General features: G+C 40.3%; 1 protein-coding gene across 2 annotated transcripts in view; it reads left to right on the forward strand.

Moving 5' to 3' along the window:
* Positions 1–12,920, forward strand: part of klf5l (Kruppel-like factor 5 like) — a 53,313-nt gene extending 40,393 nt beyond the window's left edge. For both annotated transcript variants that reach the window (XM_055643778.1, XM_055643777.1), the window contains exon 5: positions 8,956–12,920. In XM_055643778.1, the coding sequence (XP_055499753.1) occupies positions 8,956–9,134 (179 nt within the window). In that variant the 3' untranslated portion in view covers positions 9,135–12,920. The remainder of the gene's footprint in view (positions 1–8,955) is intronic.
* The last annotated feature ends 6,779 nt before the right edge of the window (positions 12,921–19,699 follow it).

Consider the following 19,699-nt stretch of genomic DNA (forward strand, 5'->3'; position numbering starts at 1 on the left):
TTAAATTTTGCAAAGTTGAGAATAGCCAAGTCAAGAGAGTTTATTGTCATGTGTCCCAGATAGGACAATGAAATTCTTGCTTGCAGCAGCACAACAGAATATTGTAAGCACAAATACAGTTCAGTGTGTCCATATAGCATAGACCATATATATACACCTATGTGGGTGGGTCATTTATGATGTTGGCAGCCTTTTTGAGGAAGCAACTGCGATAGATCCCTTCGATGGTGGGGAGGTCAGAGCCGATGATGGATTGGGCAGTGGTCACAACGTTCTGCATTCTTTTCTGCTCCTGGACGCTTTTTTAACCAAGCCATGATGCAACCAGTCAGCATGCTCTCCGCTGTGCACCTGTAGAAGTCCGAGAGAATCCTCTTTGATATACTGACTCGCCGTAATCTTCTCAGGAAGTAGAGGCGCTGATGTGCCTTCTTTATAATTGCATCAGTGTGCTGGGACCAGAAAAGATCTTCGGAAATATGCACGCCCAGGAATTTGAAGTTCTTGACCCTTTCCACCATCCTGTTGATATAGACGGGATTGTGGGTCCCTATCCTACCCCTTCCAAAGTCCACAATCAGTTCCTGGGTTTTGCTGGTGTTGAGAGCCAGGTTATTGTGCTGGCACCATTTGGTCAATCGGTCGATCTCACTTTTATACTCTGACTCATCACCATCAGTGATTCGTCCCACAACAGTGATGTCATCGGCAAACTTGATGATGGAGTTCGCACTTTGTCCGGCTACGCAGTCATGAGTATAGAGTGAGTACAGCAGGGGGCTGAGCACGCAGCCTTGAGGTGCTCCCGTGCTGATTGTTATCGAGGATGACGCATTTCCGCCAATATGGACAGACTGGTCTGTGGATGAGGAAGTCGAGGATCCAATTGCAGAGGGATGCGCAGAGACCCAGATCTGAGAGTTTGGTAACCAGCTTGGAGGGGATGATTGTATTAAACGCCGAGCTGGAGTCAATGAATAACAGCCTGACATATGAGTTTTTGTTGTCTAAGTGGTCCAGAGCGGAGTGGAGAGCCAATGAGATCGCATCCACCGTTGACCTGTTGTGGTGGTAAGCGAACTGCAGTGGGTCGAGGGTCTTGTCGAGGTAGGAGTTGATATGCACCATAATCAACCTTTCAAAGCACTTTATCACCACAGACGTTAGTGCCACTGGTCGATAGACATTGAGGCACGTCACCTTGCTCTTCTTGGGCACCGGTATTATTGATGCCCTTTTAAAGGAGGTGGGAACTTCAGAGCTCAGAAGTGAGAGGTTGAAAATGTCCGTAAAAACTCCAGTCAGTTGGTCCGCACAGGTTTTTAGAATACGACTGGATATACCATCAGGTCCATATGCTTTCCGAGGGTTCATCCCCCTGAAGGATCTTCTGACGTCGACCTCTGTGACTGTGACTGAAATACCATCACAGCGAATGGGGGCGCGGGAAGGCACATCAGTGTTCTCCCTATCAAAGCGTGCGTAAAACGCATTGAGCTTGTCAGGGAGTGATGCTTCGCTGACAATTAGGCTGCCTCCTGATTTCGCCTTGTAGGAGGTGATGGCATTCAAGCCCTGCCACAGTTGCTGAACATCCGTCTCATCCTCCAGCTTGGAGCAGAAGTCCCTTTTGGCCCTTTTGATGGCCTTACCAAGATCGTATCTGTACTTCTTGTAGACGTCTGTATCTCCAGATCTGAATGCCTGGGATCTGGACTTCAGAAAAGTGCGGATCTCATGGTTCATCCAAGGCTTCTGGATAGGAAACACTCGGAAGGTTTTTGATGGGATGCAGTCCTCCACACATTTCTTAATGAAGCCTGTGATGACTGTGGCGTATTCATTCAGGTCTGTTGCCGAGTCCCTGAACACCGCCCAGTCTACAGACTCCAAACAGTCCTGATCTCATAGTTTTTGATCTCCTAAATCCATAAATACCAACATCATAATTGTATGGAATCCAACAAAAAACAAATGGATGCTTATTTGTGTTGTTAAAGTTCTAAAGAAATTAGTTAATTATCGAATCCGTGAGTGAATGGATACTGGACAAAACACTTTTTAAAATATAACGATAAATGATGTAATAGTATAAAGGTATTCTCTTAGGTTAGTTCTGTGAATGACCTTGAGCTATTCAAACACTTGGAAATCAACCCTCTATTTAACTATACATGTTTTATACCAGTCAGTTAGAGTTCATATTGATTGTGTATGTTTTAACAGGTTCTTGTTTGCTTCCTTCTCATTTTGAATTTAACCTCGCTCAATATTTGGGCTATTTTTTTTCTCTCTCTCACTGTTGATCTGTTTTTTGGTCTATTGGGTGTACCAAATAATAATGAAGAAGAACGCACCACAGAGTCATTGTTCTGCTTAAAACCTATGTCAGAGGAACAAATAAGGGGATTCAAGTTCCAAGATTTGTCTGGGGGAAGGTCATTAACTAATTAATTTCTTCTGGCAACAGTCCAGAGCACAGAAACATTGTTCTCTTTTTTAAAATTTAGTGCTTTGATTGCACCACAATTTTGGAATCTGCTTTAGATAGAAGATCCATATATCGATCTTAGGGTCAAAGTGGAGATAATTGGATGGACAACTGCTTGAACATTACTGTCGGGGAATCCTAGCTCCATTAATAATTATGGTTGCCTGATGGGTGAGCTTGCCAAATCTGATCAGGCATAGAGTGCTGGATTGTGTGTGATATTTCAAAGGTTCAAGTGTTTATTCATAAAATGCAATGGATATGACTGGAACAATGACATTCTTTCTTATTACAACTTTACAGGCACATTAGATGCAACAGCACCACCAATAAATATATAATTAGTTATTCTGATGCGCTATGGAACAGTTCTCAGGCTTAAATACCTTCTTCCCAATGATACCAATGGGACATGAGATTAGCCATGGTAGTGTGGGTCATTGCTGATATTAGCCGTGTGCGGACAATAAACCGAAGCCATGAAGTGGAAGCCAAGATACAGAACGGAAATGTTGGCGAAAAGCCAAATAACCAAACGGGCGCAACGCTGAAAAGCCAAATAACGGACATGACGTCTCCGGGGACAGGATTTGTCCGAGACCTTGTCAGCGATTGCTCCAGACCCCCGCGTCCATCACATCACTGGCCAGGGGAGACGGGAGGGTGGGGGGAATTTTTAATTTTCCTTTGGCGCTTTTGGACTGCCAAAGATCATATAGCGGATTATTTTTGTAAACGTTGATATACAACGGTGCTTGGGGTTATGAGGCTGGAATATTTCTCCCCTCTCCCCCCCCTCTCCCCCCCCCTCTCTCCCCCCCTCCCTCGCCCCCCCCCTCCCCCTCGCTCCCCCCCCCTGTCCCCCCCCCTCTCCCCCCCTCTCCCCTCTCTCCCCCCCCTCTCTCTCCCCCCTCTCCCTCTCCCTCTCTCCCCTCCTCTCCCCCCCTCTCTCCCCCTCCATCTATCCACCCTCCCCCCCCAGCCAGTGATGTGATGGTCACCCCCTGGACCAATCCCTGACTCCCTCCCCCAAATCTCCCCCCCCTCATGTCTGTTATTCTCTCCCCCCCTCTCCCCCCCCCTCTCTTCAGCTCTCGTCCCCCCTCTCTCCCCCCCCTCTCTCCCCCCCTTCTCTCCCCCCCCCTAGTGGATCTCTCCCCCCCCTCTCTTTGCTGGACCTCTCTCCCCCACCTCTCTCTCTCTCTCTCCCCTCTTTTAGCATTCAAATCTCCCCCAAAGGCATCTCTGCCAGTAAAAAGAAAATGCCTCTCTAAGAAACAGGATCTCTCTCTCTGCCCCCCCCCATGAGTCTGGTCTCTCTATCCCTCTCTCTCTTTGGCCAATCTCTCCAAGGCAGTCTTCAGGTCTCCCCTCTCTCTCTCTCTCTCCCCATCATCTCTCTCTCCTCCCTCCCTCTCTCCCCTCAATCTCTCTCTCTCTCCATCTATCCACCCTCCCATCTCCCCCAGCCAGTGATGTGATGGTCACAGGGGCCTGGACCAATCGCTGACAAGGTCTCGGCCAAATCTCATCCCCGGAGAAGTCATGTCTGTTATTTGGCTTTTCGCCGTTGTTTCCGTTCAGTATCTTGGCTTCAGCTTCTCGTCCTTCGATGCCCCGTCCAGGTACCAATATTAGCTGCCTTCCTGACGGAGCGCCCCTAGTGGATCTTTTACACGGTGCGGAGGTCAATATCTTTGCTGGACTGGACAATATTCACCTCTTTCTGCAATCTCTTTTGTTTTTAGCATTCAAATTTTCCAACCAAAGGCATGATACAACCTGTCAGTAAAAAGAAAATGCCTCTAATAAGAAACAGGATTAAAAAATGATTATTAAACTTTCATGAGTCATGGTCATAGAGATATACAGAACAGAAACAGGCCCTTTGGCCAATCTCATCCAAGATAGTTTCAGGTCGTGTCGTTTGCTTGCATTTGACCCATGGAGTTTGGGAAAATCAATACTTCTAGCCTCCAAAAGAGCCCAGATCAATTGATTAAAAATAAATAAATAAACTGACCAAAACAGTTTGTGATTAAGTAATGTCAGTGAATATGAAGCAATAGTAAATAAAAGAAACCAATGGTATTGATCATCTGCACATTGAGAGATGAAAATCGGAGTCATTGACGAGATTTATCCTAAATGGAATTATAAGCATCTAATGAGATTGCACTTTGTTTGTTTTCAGTCTTTTGTTCTTTTTACATAATGTTGTATGTGATTTACGTATAATTTGTTTCTGTGTGTTTGTTTGAATGTATGCGTTTGTGATGCCGTTGCAGGCAAGATTTTAATTGTACCTGTATTTAACCATTCTTGTGCAGATGACAATAAATTCAACTCAACTATTTTACACTGTGTGGGAGCAAAATCAACACTTTCCAATTTTATTTTATTTAATCATTTAGCTCTGGTTAGGCTTTCATTTTCTTTTCCACACCAGATGCATTTCCATTTAATTTAGCTGAGCAACGTAAAATAATGTGCCTGAGATTAAATGCAATGAACTAAAAATGAAATGATCCTAAACCCTAACTCTTGAGGACTTCTCTCAGCAAGAAGACCCCTTGCCCAGGTTTAGAAATGCCATTAAATAGACACAAAATGCTGGAGTAACTCAGCGGATCAGGTAACAACTCTGGAAAAAAGTCTGAAAAAGGGTTCTGACCCAAAACGTCACCTATTCCTTTTCTCCGGCGATGCTGCCTGCCCTGCTGAGATACTCCAGTATTTTGTGTCTATCTTCTGTGTAAACCAACATCTGCAGTTCTTTCCTACACACTCATAAATGCCATTTATGTGTTAACATTTGCTTGTGGGGAAATGGTCAGCAACAAGAGTGCTGGTGACTTTCCTCCACTCTTCACCCCACCATCTCCTCCCTTCTTATCCCAGGAAGCACTGTCTGCAAATCCGGGGCCACATTAATGTTTTGCCTCAGTTAAGCCATGGTGAGAGCTAAAAATGGCATGTGATAGTAAGTGACTGGACTGCTGATTTTAGCCATATTTTTGTGTTTCATGTGAGAACGCAGCCACTGCCCTGCAGCTATTTATATCACCAAGAGGTTAATTTTTTTTTTAATTCTATGGTACATATTGAAAAAGGTATTCTTTTAATAAAGGATATAATACAAGGGGCATTTTTAAATTAGTCAACAAAAAAAGCAAATATTTGAGGTCAAAGTATCTGAATTTTATTCACTCGGCTTTATATTTCCACTATCAGAAAAAGTGTGCTAATATTTGGACCACACCCTGGTGCAAGAATCAATTCAGCCTGGCAAATTCTCCCACTGATAAAGTATTTGTTAACTTGTGCAGAACCTTTTGCAAAGAGACTGATTATCTGACCCTTGTGTAGTGGCCCCTCTAAGTAGGAGGCAGAGAAGCCAGATAGATTTACTTGCTATTGTTCCATTGTCAGAAATTTCTACCTCTCAGTGCTTAGTAGGTGGCACAAACAAATGTGATGAATGGGGAAAATCTAATTATGTCGAAGGAGATTAATAGCCTATCCAAGCTGCAAATACAAGCGTTTCTATGTGTGATATCTGAGAAAGTGAGAAAGAAAAGTGGTGCGAAATTAAGCATCAACCCATTTTTAAAACACAGAATGCTAATTAATTTTGCAATTCCCTTTTTGTAGACACATACAAATATGTAATTTGTGCTATTCTTATGCTTCTTCATGGTAGAAATGTATGCTGGGCAGTGCTGGGAAATCACACCAAACACCTGCAGCATCCAATATTTAATTGCAAAGAATGCAAAATAAATATCTGCATTGTATATAATAAGCAGTCAGCTCGGTTTCTAACACTGCCTGAGCCAAATGGCTATCCTGGGTTTGAAGACTCTAGCCATACCACAGAATTACTAGTTTTAATAAATGAGGGTGATACACTATCGACCAGCTAGGGTGCACAGAGATCTCATCCTGAAGAATCTCTCTGTCCCTTTCTTTCAAATGGTATATAACAGTGTCACTAGTCATAATTTAAATCGCATTTGTTATCTATTATTTTTTGGAAATATTTGCATTTGCATGAAAAATAAATGTGCACATACTGTAAGTGCTTAATAAATGTGATTGGTGTTAATAATTCAAGAGAGTATTCAGCAATAATTATTCAGCCATCAGTTTACTTGTTAATCCATCTCTAGTTCCTTCTCCAATGGAGAAGTCAACTGTGTATGCTTTCCTCCATATAATGAATTACATTTCAATTACAATTTTCCTATCAGGAAGTGTACTTAACAATACTGAACAAGTGTTGTTGTATTATCTGAAATGTAACATAGACAGTTTAGCACATCCTCACTTGACATTAGTGGACTAGCACTAGGCCAGCACGTACTGGTTGGCTTTGGCTGGTTTAAATGCCATACGCACCTCAGCGAGTCAATCTGCCAAATCAATAAATGGCGTTGAGTTACTCCTTCTTTTTGTGTCTATCTTCAAATCCATAAATTCTTTTTGTGTCTATCTTCAAATCCATAAATGGAATAGGCAGACTTTCTTTTGTATGTCGTGCAAATCAACCAGTATTCAAATCTTGTTTGTTTGTGTTATGTCTAAAGACAATTCTTTAATGTATTTTGAATGCATCGAAGAAATGTATCTGTTCCATATGTACAATATACCATAGGTTCATACAGTGGTTTGTGCAGATTTAATTCCTCTTAGCCTAGCACTGTTAAAAATTGTACATTTTGTTTGTATTGTCTTTAAACAAAGAAAAATATGTTGGTTTGGGAATCTCATGTCTAATCGCTAGACTGCAATGCCTGAAAATGCATACCCATTGATATTGGTGAATGATAGGATCTAACACATCCAAACAGTCTGGTTACTTGACAACACCTACTGGAAAAAATTAAATGGGTACATTATCGTTTTTAAGCTTTAAGTGTTAATGATCTGTTTGTCCTGTTGAACATAATTGTGGTGAAACTGAGATAAATTCCCACTCTAAAGTAGTTTATTACAACCAACCTTTCCAATATAATGGGTTAATGCTTTGATTTAAAGACTAGTAGCTACCAGTGATCAGGTCCAATGTTGCGTGTGTAGCAGAGGCACTCTTCTTGCTTTATTTCATGATTTATTTCCAGACATGAACAAGAAGAGTAGGAGGATCAGGAGAAATGTTAAGCAGAATGAGCTTCGTTGTGGTGTTAACTGTGGGGCTTCAAGTCCGGAGTCAGTTGTTAGTAGATGATTGATATATGCAAAAGTTCTTTTTTTTAATGGAAGATAAGGTAGCAGGAACAATGGATCACTAAACCATGTTATGACCTGATGAATCATAATGTTGAATGTATTCAAACTCAATATCTTGTGCTTTTAGTGGTGTTGCTTCAGAGGATACACGCCAAAGTGATTAACTGTTGCTAACAACCATATCAGTAATTCCTGGCACACCTTTTTGCAAAATGTACAGCGGAAGAGTAGTGAGTGAAATTGTTCTGTGTTGGTGGCATGGAATAGGCCATAATGAATGAGAAGTACATTTTATACCGCAGGCAAAAATTGTTTGAGTCTATAAATATATACAGCCAATTTATCATTAACCCTTCTTGCATGCCATTGAAAAATAGTTTTAATGTCTTCACAATGGTAAAGCCAACAGGAAGCTGGATAACAGACTCCAATTAACATCTACAATTCCTTTGGAGTAAAAAGATTGCAGATCCATTACAAATAATGATCATTGATTACAGCTCTACTGGCATGAGGAAATGTTTATCTTTAAGGGGTGATCAGTTATTGGTACCACTACCAAAATGCCCCAAATTATAAAGTTTACTCTTCCAATTTTAAGCACTAATTAAAAATAGAGACAATCATATTTCTAATATAATTATGAGAATAATTGTAGCACTTTTCGCCAATGGCATGGGATACTAACTATTCAAAAGTTGCAGAGTATAATAATTCTCATTTCTATCTGTTTCCACTTTTCTATGGTTGATTTCATTAGTAGCTCAGGCAACCATGTTTCATACGAGATCTAAATTCTTATTAATAATCAATTACAACAATAATCAATTGCTGCACAATTTGGAGGCACCCTGTACATGAATGTTCTCTCCATTAGTATTAGGGATTGGTCAACATACCAAATAATTCTTAAAGGGTTACTAAAATAATTATAAATTAACTCGCACCTGAAGAGCCAGTATAATGCTAACAGTTTGTCAATGGTATTGTCAATCTGGTCTCCAATTATTTGGGCTAATCAGTGGGTTGTTCAAACAGAAATCTTTTGTTTTTGTCCACAGTTTGTTAATGAAAAGTAGTTGCCAGTCACTGGTTTTATGCATGTGACATAGGTAATATAGTATTGATCAGTATAATTTTGGTAGACGCTGCTTTTCTTGAGAATGGATTTTTACAGTGTTGCGGCCCTGTATAGGAGGCAATATATTCACATCTATCTGTTTCAATTGCAGGTGAAAAACCATACAAGTGTACATGGGATGGTTGCGATTGGCGCTTTGCTCGTTCTGATGAACTTACAAGACACTACAGAAAGCACACGGGAGCTAAACCTTTCAAGTGTATTGCCTGTGGTCGTTGCTTTTCACGTTCAGATCACTTGGCTCTTCACATGAAGCGACACCAGAACTAGACCAAGTGGCACATGTGTGACGGACTGATTTCTAAAATATACAGATGAACAAAGTACTGCCATTTCACACGTAGAAGTACAGGAGATGAATAGCTGCATAATTTTGAAAGGATATATTGTTAGTAGCAAAAAGTTGTTTAACTGGAAAATGATTATTGAAAGCATTCAATTCACAGAAAAAGTAAATGTTGTATTATTTATTTGTATTTCCTGAAAGCAAGCTTGAAATGTTGTAGAAAACATGATGAGTATGTTGAAGAATAACAATACATTTCTATTCAATGTATGAATTAAATTGTTGGAATGTGAACTTGGAATTTGATTAGCTAATAGTCATGGTTAAATAGCCAGATAATTAAGGGATGAGACAGCACCCGATGCACCTACAGCTTGGAAATGACTGAGAGCAGTGTTATCATACAACTAACACTATCTGACCTTAGCATCCCCTCCACTTTTTATTAACAGAAAAGTTTAATTGTTTTGAAAATAAGTTGTCATCCAGTGAAGAGAGGAGTTTAATGAGAAAGATACAGAGAAGCTCCAGGTTGAATTGGACAGGTTGAAAGAGTGGTTAAATATGTGGCAGATGCTGTATAATATTGATCACTATGACCTTCTCCAATTTGGTGGCAAAACGTAAAAGCAGATTATCTGAATAACGCTAGACTTGGAAAGGTGGTAATATGGTGAGCTCGGAATATGTTCGGTGCCATTTGCTGAAGTAAGCTTGCAGGTGCAGCAGGCGATTAAGATGACTACTTGTACGCTCCTTCATTGTGAGAGGATATATAGAGCCTTGGTGAGACGATATCTGTGTGCAGTTTTGGAGTCCTTATCTGAGGAAGGATGTTCTTTCAATGCAGACAGTTCAGCAAATGTTTACCAGGCTGATTCCTGGAACGGTCGGGCTGACAAATGAAGTATGGGTCCACTAGAGTTTAGTAGAATGAGAGAAGATCTGATAGAAACCCATACAATTCAAACAATTTTGGACAGATTAGATTGCAAGAAAGATGCTCCCCATAGCAGTCTGGGGGTCACAATCTAAGGTTAAGCCACTGCAATAAGAAACGTCCTCCACAGGGTTCTGACAATGCAGAGTTTTCTGCAACAGAAAATAATTGAAATCAAAACATGAAATTTATACAGTGTATACAGGAACAAGGATGAAAAGGATTTAGAGGGATATGGGCCAAATAGATGGGGCAGCTTGGTTGGCATGGACAAGTTGAGCCAACCGGCCTGGTTCCATGCTCTAAGACTCTATGACAGTGAGGAGTTAGATATTGTTTATCAGACACGAGGGATTGAGGCATATGGGAAGAAAGCTCGAAACAGTTACCACATTAGGAGGATCGCAATGATCATATTGAATGGCAGAGGAGACTGGAAAGATTGAATAACCTGCACATCGTTTTATATGTTTTTAATATGAAAATGTTAAGATGTTTGGACAGTCATCTGCCCCTCCCTGGGTGAATGGCCTGTCCTGAAGGGAGCTCTGCTGAGAGAATCTATGCCAGAAAATTGAAACTATATCCATCGATTACACACAGAGCACTGGACTACAGAATTGCCCCTGAACAGTTAATAAATGTAGTGTGTATACATTAAACTTTCATGTAATGGCGTAATTTAGCCATTTATCGGTTTATTTTGCAAAAAACAATATATTAAGGACATCAGGGAAGATAAATAGAATCAGATGTCATTCATATAGTCAAAGATAAGGCACCTCATTTTAGATAACGGCAATGCTCACATCGACATGGTTTGCCTGCAACTAATGTACAATGGGTCGATTCAGGAGAGCTTCTCTTGTCAACTCTGCATTCTTTCATGCGATTTGAATGGCTGTGACTATCCCAGGCTTTACATCACACCTGAGACTTAATTCCTTGCTTATATTTTAGAAAATAATGTTAGTGAGTTTCTCCAACAATTATTATTGTGGTAAAAGTTGAGAAAGATGTCACAGTTAGCAACTTACAATACAATACAATACAATACGGTTTATTTGTCACATTACACATAAAGTGCAAGTGAAATGAACGCCGGGATTAATTCCTGCTAAATATTAGCTCTATGTTTTGTGCCAAGACTTGCTTAAAATATGATGTTACTTTTTTATTATTTTGGTGTATATGAACTGCTGAATATTAACTGCATTGACAAGGGCCATTTGAATATGGACAATTTGCCTTAAATACACATGTCCTCTACTGATCATTGTGGGACAAGGAATTTTTAGAAAGCATTGGATTTAATGCATGCTAGAAATAGCTTTTTATTATAACTACTAATGGCCATTGGCTAATCAAACTATTGTAACCTCATGAATTGAAGCACTATGTGGGATTTGCATCCAACTATTTCTATGCTGACTATTGTAATATTGTTAAAGATTTTAAATCATTTCTACATTCTGATTTTGTTCAAGGATAATTTGATCTCTTTAAATGTTCCTGCTATTTTAAATACCAGTTAGCTAGCTTTAACATTGATCGTTTGAAATTTGTCATGACACTGAACTGATCAACATCATGATTAATACATTTATTCACTAGCAACATTACACATATGCCCCTCAGGTAATCATGACACTGCTTTAACCAGGTTTAACTGGATGCTCACATATACATAACGTATGTCTCTGTGGACATATTCTAATATTTTTCAGCACTTCATTTCTCCAAAAAATACTTAATGGAAAATATTAGAAATTATATACTATATGGATATCTAATAAATTGCCGTAAGTAAACTGAAAATAAATTAATGACGTGCTTCTAACACTGTATTATTTTTTTAAAGTACACACATTGTTGATCATGTTTGTAAATGTAAATGTGTAACATACTGCAGTTATCAAAGTTTCTGAAAGTGAGAAGAGAATAGATCAGGTTGTATGAAAGTGAGAAATAAAATGGAGGGATTTGGGGGGAATGAGTGAAAAGACCTGTTTTCACTCACCTTTACCCTTCCCCAATCCCAAATGGACCCATAATAAAGGAAGTTGATTCCGAGGCAATTTAGCTGCTTTTGGCCTGGACATGAAAAATGTCTTTAGATGAGGGCGACTGCCAAGTAAGGGACCCTGTGTCAGGTCAGACTTTCAAGCGAGGAAATGGGATAATTATAGAAGAAACATCAATTTTAATGAATCAACTTACAGAGAAAGTGATAGGGTTTAGACAGACCTTAACGTTAGTAACAACACTGATAACATTAATTGAATGATCAGCCGTTTGGATTGCTTTCAATTAAGATAATTAGCATAGATAAGCTGGATTAAGGAGTAAAGAGCAAAAATTCCTCAACCCATATGAAAGATTGCAAAAGATGACATTTGGGGGCACTTAATGTATAATTAGCCAACTAAATCCACATCCATTCGATGTTACACAAGAAGCATGCAGCGTGATTATTACTGTTGAGTTGTGTGCCATTGGATGAAAGGTTTACAACTTGTGGAACGACGTTTATCTTTTTTTTATCAAGTACCCAAAGAAACAATGGCATGTAAATATTGGGATATTTTGCATTGTATATAATTTTTATAAGTTGTTAAAATAATGTTTATATTCAGAACAAACGGGAAGAAAATGGTGGTAGTTTTAATCTGTTATCACGTATTTTTTATAATGTAGCATTTCACAGAATCAAAAGAATTAATGTTTTGAAATAAATCTTATATACAGTGATTTGGGATTTTGTTAAGATCTATATTGTACAATATGAGAAAAGGAACAAAATAAAAACTGTTTATAGTTTGAACTGTAATCCGTCAATGAGTCTGAGTAATTCATTCTGTGTTGATGTTTCTATATGGGTTAATAAAGTTAGAAGCAAATGGCATATATCAGGATACTTAAAATGTTACACTTTGGACAATACACCAGACTGGACCAGGGAGAAGAAGGAATGACTGTGATGGGACGTCATTGATTAATTTGGGGTCTGGTCTATGTGATAGGTTGCGCTACATCTACAACTCTCATGTGAGTTCATGTGGTCTTGGGCAGTTGTTCCCAAACTAGGCTGTGATGCAAGCAGACAGAATACTTTTTTTTATGCTGCATGCATTGAGGTTTATTTCATTTCAATCATTTCATTTCAATCATTTTTTTCATAGGAGTTACTGGCGACATGCTGAATTTCCTCGGTTTCTTCAGGGAGTAGAGTTGTTGGTATGTCTTCTTCGCTGACACATCAATATGGTTGGTCCATGACAGGTTGTTGGTAATATTAATGCCACGCAACTGGCCACTCTCAGCCATTCCCACTTGGGCACCATTGATGCTGATGTACTCTACCACGTTTCCTGGAGTCGATTACCAGCTCCTTTTGCTGAGATTGTTATCCTGACACCTTGTTACAACGTTCAGTCTCGTTATTGTTCATGATTCAGCCCACTACAGTGGTGTCCTCTGCAAACCAATAGATGAATTTGCTGATTGAGAACACATCTGTGGTTCGGAAAGTAGTGGATCCAGTGGCAGAGCGGAGTGCTGATTCTTAGGCAGTAGAGTTTGGACATTGTTTCGGTCGTCGCTCCGATCATCGCTGCAGTCGTCTGCGACGAGGTTGTTTGGCGGGTGCATAGGGCGGGTCCCCGGGACACTCCCACCGTGCACGCAGCTCCCCGGCATCATCATGCATATCTATCCCTTGTATTACTTTGATATCCAATGCATTATTGGTCAAATTGATTAGAATTCAGATGGTGGAGTTTGACTACCAACATGTCAGCTGCAGGATTTAAATTTAAGTATATGAGTGGTAAAGCTAGTTATTAGCTATTACAGTCACCATGAAACTATGGACTTTGCTTCAGTAAAGGATATCTCCCACACTTACCAAGTCTGACCTTGTTCTGATTTCAAGTGCACTTCACTTACTGAATGGACAAACAGGCAACAATTCATGGTGAATTAGAGTGGGAATGATCACATCCCATGAAGAAATAAATTTAAAATCCAGGCTTCGATTCATAGAATCATAGAATGGTTAAAGCACAGGAGGAGGAGATTCAGTTGGCTCATCCACACCTCATCGCCTCATCACCAGAGTGATTCTCCAGATCCACCCACTGGCCCTTTCTCAGTATTTTTGCAAATCTTCCTTTACCATATGCAATAACAAATCTCCAGAATTCACATCTCACTGCTTGGGTCAAGTACTGCTATTATGTTCAATGAAGCTAACATCACCTTTGTTGAGACAATGATCACTTTCTTCCACTGTGATATGAACCCTTTGATGTCAGAATTCATCAGAACCCAAACTGAACATGCTAGTGAACAGTGTTGTTTTATGAATGATTAGGAGTTTGATTGCACAGTGTTTGTCAAGTTTGTTTGTGTGGACACACCTGAGCAGTTTCTATTGGCTCAGGAAGGTACCAGCAGCATTGCTGTTCCAGAGCACCTTGATTTACAGGAGCAGCTATTTTTTTTTATATAGCATGAGCTATTGATCTTTATTGAACCCCTAATAATAAGCAAGTATAAACATTGATTTATCTAATCCCAAGTAATTCATGGATTCTCCTCCCCCCCCCCCCCCCCCCCCCCCCCCCCCCCCCCCCCCCCCCCCACCCACCCCCCCCCCCCACTCCCCCATCTAATCCCAAGTAATTCATGGATTCCCTCTCTTCCCTCGAAAAACATCACATCCATTTTCTCCAGAGATGCTACCTGACCCATTGAGTTACACCAGAACTTTGTGCCTATATTCTTTCACTTGAACTTTCCTTGTGACATCTCCTGCTTTGCCATTTATCTGCATCATCTGTTGTTAAAGTTTTCGGATTAACGACTCAAATCTGCACCCCTTAGCTTAGCTCTGTGCGTTAAAAGCAAACAAGATCAAAGCCAAGTATGTTATTAGATTACTATTATTGAATGAACGTGATTGTTAAATTGAAACTTCGGAGTTAATTCCCCTCCTGGAGTTAAGTTGGTCGGCACTATATATTTACAAAATGAACCAACACAAAAGCAAGTTAATAATAAAGAGAAACTGGAACATTATCTGAAAGAAAATTATATTTTTGTTATCAGGTTACTGGCAATTAATACAATGATAATAAATCTGATACTTTTGTTGTTAACAAAAGTCTCAGTTGGCTAGGGTTTGTTCACCTCATTTAGATGTAGCAACTTATTTTTTTAACAGTCTTCTCCACAAAACAGAGATCACGTCAGTATCTAATTAGAAAATCCTGGGGATATTTAATCTACAAAGAGTCATTTTAGCCTGATATCTAAATGGATCACATTATGGCATCCTAGAACCCTGAAATCCAATTCATTATACAACGTTGTTACTTTCTGGCATAGTTGCACAAACCACATAATGCACAATAACCACTAATAATTTGTCTATCAATTACTTTCCAGCTTTATTGATAGTGGAGTCATGAATCAGAAAGTTGTAGGTTCAAGTCTAACTACAGGATTTTAGTACATAATATGGATGAGCAAATTAGTGCAACACTGCGGGAGGGAGGGCTGCCTGGCCAATGCTTTCTTTTTGATATCTTTGGTGGACATAAAACATTTAATGGGACTGTTATGGAGATAGGAATTGTCTGAGCATCTAACTAACATTACCAAAATAATTTAATTGGTCACATACTTTTATTGTTTTTGTTTCTAGAGGTTCATAGCTTATTTGTCTTTTATATCCCACGATACAATTGGGAAAGTTTAAGTATATTGACGTTTGGTGGCAAAATGTATTAATTAGCAATCAAGATAGAGAATTTAAATGTAATTAATTAAATAATTCTGCTCCAATGGGCTATATCTGTGTAACTAACACTGCGTGATCTATGTACAGTAAATCAGGTTGAACAACAGGAGAATCTTCGGTCATCTATGAAACTACTAAGATTGAACTGTAACAGAAAAATTTAAATAGTTGCAGACTACAGCTCTAAAACCAGGATACAATTCCTGAAATCCAACATAATACTATCTATCTATATCTATCTATCTATCTATCTATCTATCTATCTATCTATCTATCTATCTATCTATCTATCTATCTATCTATCTATCTATCTATCTATTATATAAGTCTCGTCTTGTTTGTCTGTTTGTCTATGTGTCTGACTGTGAGATCAACGGTACACAATAGTGCAAAAATGTTTGCAGAATCTTACTCAGGTTTTCCCCGTGTTCATTAATATCAAGTTTCTTCACATTTGATGTTATATTGTATGTTATTGATATTTAAAGTTTAAAAAAGCCAACTTTGAAGAAAATAACTGCCTGCGAGTGGGAGACTTTTCTCGCAACTTCACAGTGATGATGTCACAATGGTATCTCACAGTCATCCAATCACAATGGGATCTCATTTACACAAGCTGCAGTGAAGATTCCAAAAACCGAATGACATCACAATGTGACCTCTGCTGCCAATACAGAAGCTACGAGAGTTGACGGGGTGGGAGGAGAAGAAATGTTATTTAAACATTGTCTATAGTGGGGGAGTGCGAAAGGGGCGAGGTGAGGGCGGGAGTGACTGAGGGTAGGGAAATGAGGGAGGGAGAGGTGACAGAGACAATGGGTTCAGCAGCTTCAAGGGAAACTAAGGAGAGAGTGAGATTTTTGCCCCCACCCCTCCCCACGTGGAAAGGATTGATTGGCTCTAGGGAGTGCCGACACCGACTCAAAAATCGAGTCCATTCATTGACTCTGGGAAGCGCCGACTGTCACCCCCCCCCCCCCCCCCCCCCACCCCACACGTGGGAATGATTGATTGCATTGGGGAACGGGTTGCTTTGAGGGAACGGGTGAGTGGTGGAAACAGGATGTGTTAGGGAAACGGGTGAGTGGTGGAATATTAATTTGGAGAAACGTGGCCCAATGGGTCAGGGTGGTAGGGAGGGGAGAAGGGTTATGGAGGGTGGGAGGGAGTGACTATGGGTAGGGTGTGGCTGAGGGTAGGGGAAATTAGTAGGAGGGAGAGGTGAAGGAGGGAGTGGAGGAGGTGAGGGGAGGAAGAGGGAGGAGGGTGAAGAAGAGGAGTCCGTGCCTGCACAGTTGGGGCTTATGAGTGAGTGGTGGAATATTGCGTTGGGCGAACGGGTTACGTTAGGGGAATAGGTGATGGCGTTGATTGGCTCCGGGGAGCGCCTGTCTCCGGGGTGAGCGCCGACACTGCGATTCAGGGAGCAGCTCTCCCATGTGATGCCGTGCCCCCCCCCCCCCCCCCCCCCCCCCCCCCCCCCCCCCCCCCCCCGAGTTGGGGGATGGGGCCCAACGGGTCGCACTTGGTCTAGTATATATAACTAAAACTCTCAACTTATTTGTTTCTATATATCTGGCATCTATCTATGTGATCCTAAAATAATGGCAAAACAATATGATAGCACTAAATTATTTGCACCACCTCACTAACCATTGTCCAGAGGTGGACTGTGTCAAGTTTCGTTCAGATTGATGTTATATTTTACAAGTTATTCATAATTCTTTACTTTAGAAATTCAAGTATAAGAAAAATTTAGCAGCTAAAATCCTTGCTCGCCCAGCTTGCAACAAAGTTTCAATCAACTAACACAGTCCTTCCAGCAAGAACAGGAGGCGGTGGGGGACATTGCATTCTTTTTTAAAGCTCGAATCAAGAGGAGGGGGATGCGGTGCTGGGGTATACGCCCCATGCACAGTTGGGGGCTATGGGTGAGTGCTGGAATATGGGGGAACGGGTGATTGGTGGAATATTGCGTTGGGGGAACAGGTTGCATTGGGTAACCAGGCCTCCCATGTGACAGGGACCCAATGGGTCCCAATTGATCTTCTACATTACTAAAACTCTCATCTTGTTTGTTTCTATGCGTGTGTGCATGTCTGTAATTGTGATTCCAGAACTACAGCAAAATGGTACATGATAGCGCTAAAAGATATGCACTACCTTACTCACCATTGTCCTGTCATTTGTGTCAAGTTTATTTCAGATTGATATTATATTTCACAAGTTATTGACATTTAAAAATTCACAAATTCAAGTTTAAGAAAAATTTAACAGCTATTGTGATCCAAATCCTTGCTGGCCAGTTTGCAACAGTTGCAATTGAGGAACACTCAGTCCTCCCAGCAAGTTTTTTGCTGAACAGGAGGAGGAGGGGGCAATTGCATTATTTTTTAAAGTCATCGAAGCACGAGGAGGGGGAGGCAGTGCTGGGGGAAATGCCCCATGCACAATTGCGAGCTATGGTTGAGTGGTGGAATATGGGGCAAAGGGTGAGTGGTGGAATATTGCATTGGGGAACGGGTTGATTTGGGGGACCAGGCCTCCCATGTGCAGGGACCCACTTGGTCTAGTTAACAATAAAATGGTAGCTTTGGGCATGAACATTTTTCTTTGGGCTGTGTTCAACTGTATTTCTTTTTATAAATGTCACCTCTTTGTATGGTATTTCATGAGTTTTGACCCTAATCCATCATATATTTTCTATTGCACCTGCATCTTTTCAGGCTAATACCTGCTGCCCCCATTAGTTTATGAGAGTTGACGGACTCGCGGAGACTTCAGAACTAGCTCTGGGACAAAGTCCAATCCTCTAAAGCTGTATTCTCACAACCGTTGTTGCCAGTGAGTTTGTATCTCATTGGAGTAAATAGCCTGAAAGATCTTGAGTTTAAGTAACTGCAAATGTTTCCAAGTATGTCCCTCCTATTCAGGCACCCACAGTTAAGGATGTAAAAGGTGAATGCTGTCAGAGTTATTGGCTCTTTATCAAATCATGGTTTAAGGTAGGATTTTATCCTTTGTAATCCCAAATCAAACCCACGATAAAGCAAAGATTGATAAAAGCGCAGACACCCAAAGACAAGAGAAATATAATTCATCGTGAGAATATCACACATTTGTAGGCTGATCTTGTGACATGGTTTACATAACACATTTGTTATTTCCATTAATCTAAAATGACTGTTTTTTCTTAGTTATCAACTTACCCATTGCCAGAGTTGAGCAGGTTTCCTCATTTTCCTGTTAACAAACTCTATTTGCAATGCCTTGCAATTTATTGCAGAGCTATGAAAACCACATCAGATTAGCTCTCAAATTAAACAGAAGATCATGGGAAGAAAAAGATTAACTTGAGAGATTCAAACACTGACCAAATCTGCTTTTATACTTCAAATAAAAGTGTTAGAGATTTACAAATTGCATGCTTCACAATAGGCGTTTATGACAAAAGGTCACAATTCTCCAAGTCACTTATTATTTTAAGTTATTTTAAAATTTAACTATGAAACATTTATTTTAGAGCACAAGCATCTGGAAGCATCACAGTCTCCAGCATTCTCCATCTTAATTTGGGAAATACCCTGTTGACTGACTAGGCTTACAAATGAAGAATGCCTTCTTAGGCAAAGTATAGGATTTTATTTTAAGATTATAAGATTTTATTAGGAATCATCAAAATTCAGCTAGTAATTGTGCATCTGTCATGAACAAGTGCAGAGAATTTCAGAGGAGTAGAGAGGGTATTACTGACTCACAATATCACCTATGCGTGTTCTCCAGAGGTGCTGCCTGACCCGTTG

This window comes from Leucoraja erinacea, chromosome 12 (assembly GCF_028641065.1).
Source record: "Leucoraja erinacea ecotype New England chromosome 12, Leri_hhj_1, whole genome shotgun sequence".
In the NCBI taxonomy this organism is placed as follows: domain Eukaryota; kingdom Metazoa; phylum Chordata; class Chondrichthyes; order Rajiformes; family Rajidae; genus Leucoraja; species Leucoraja erinaceus.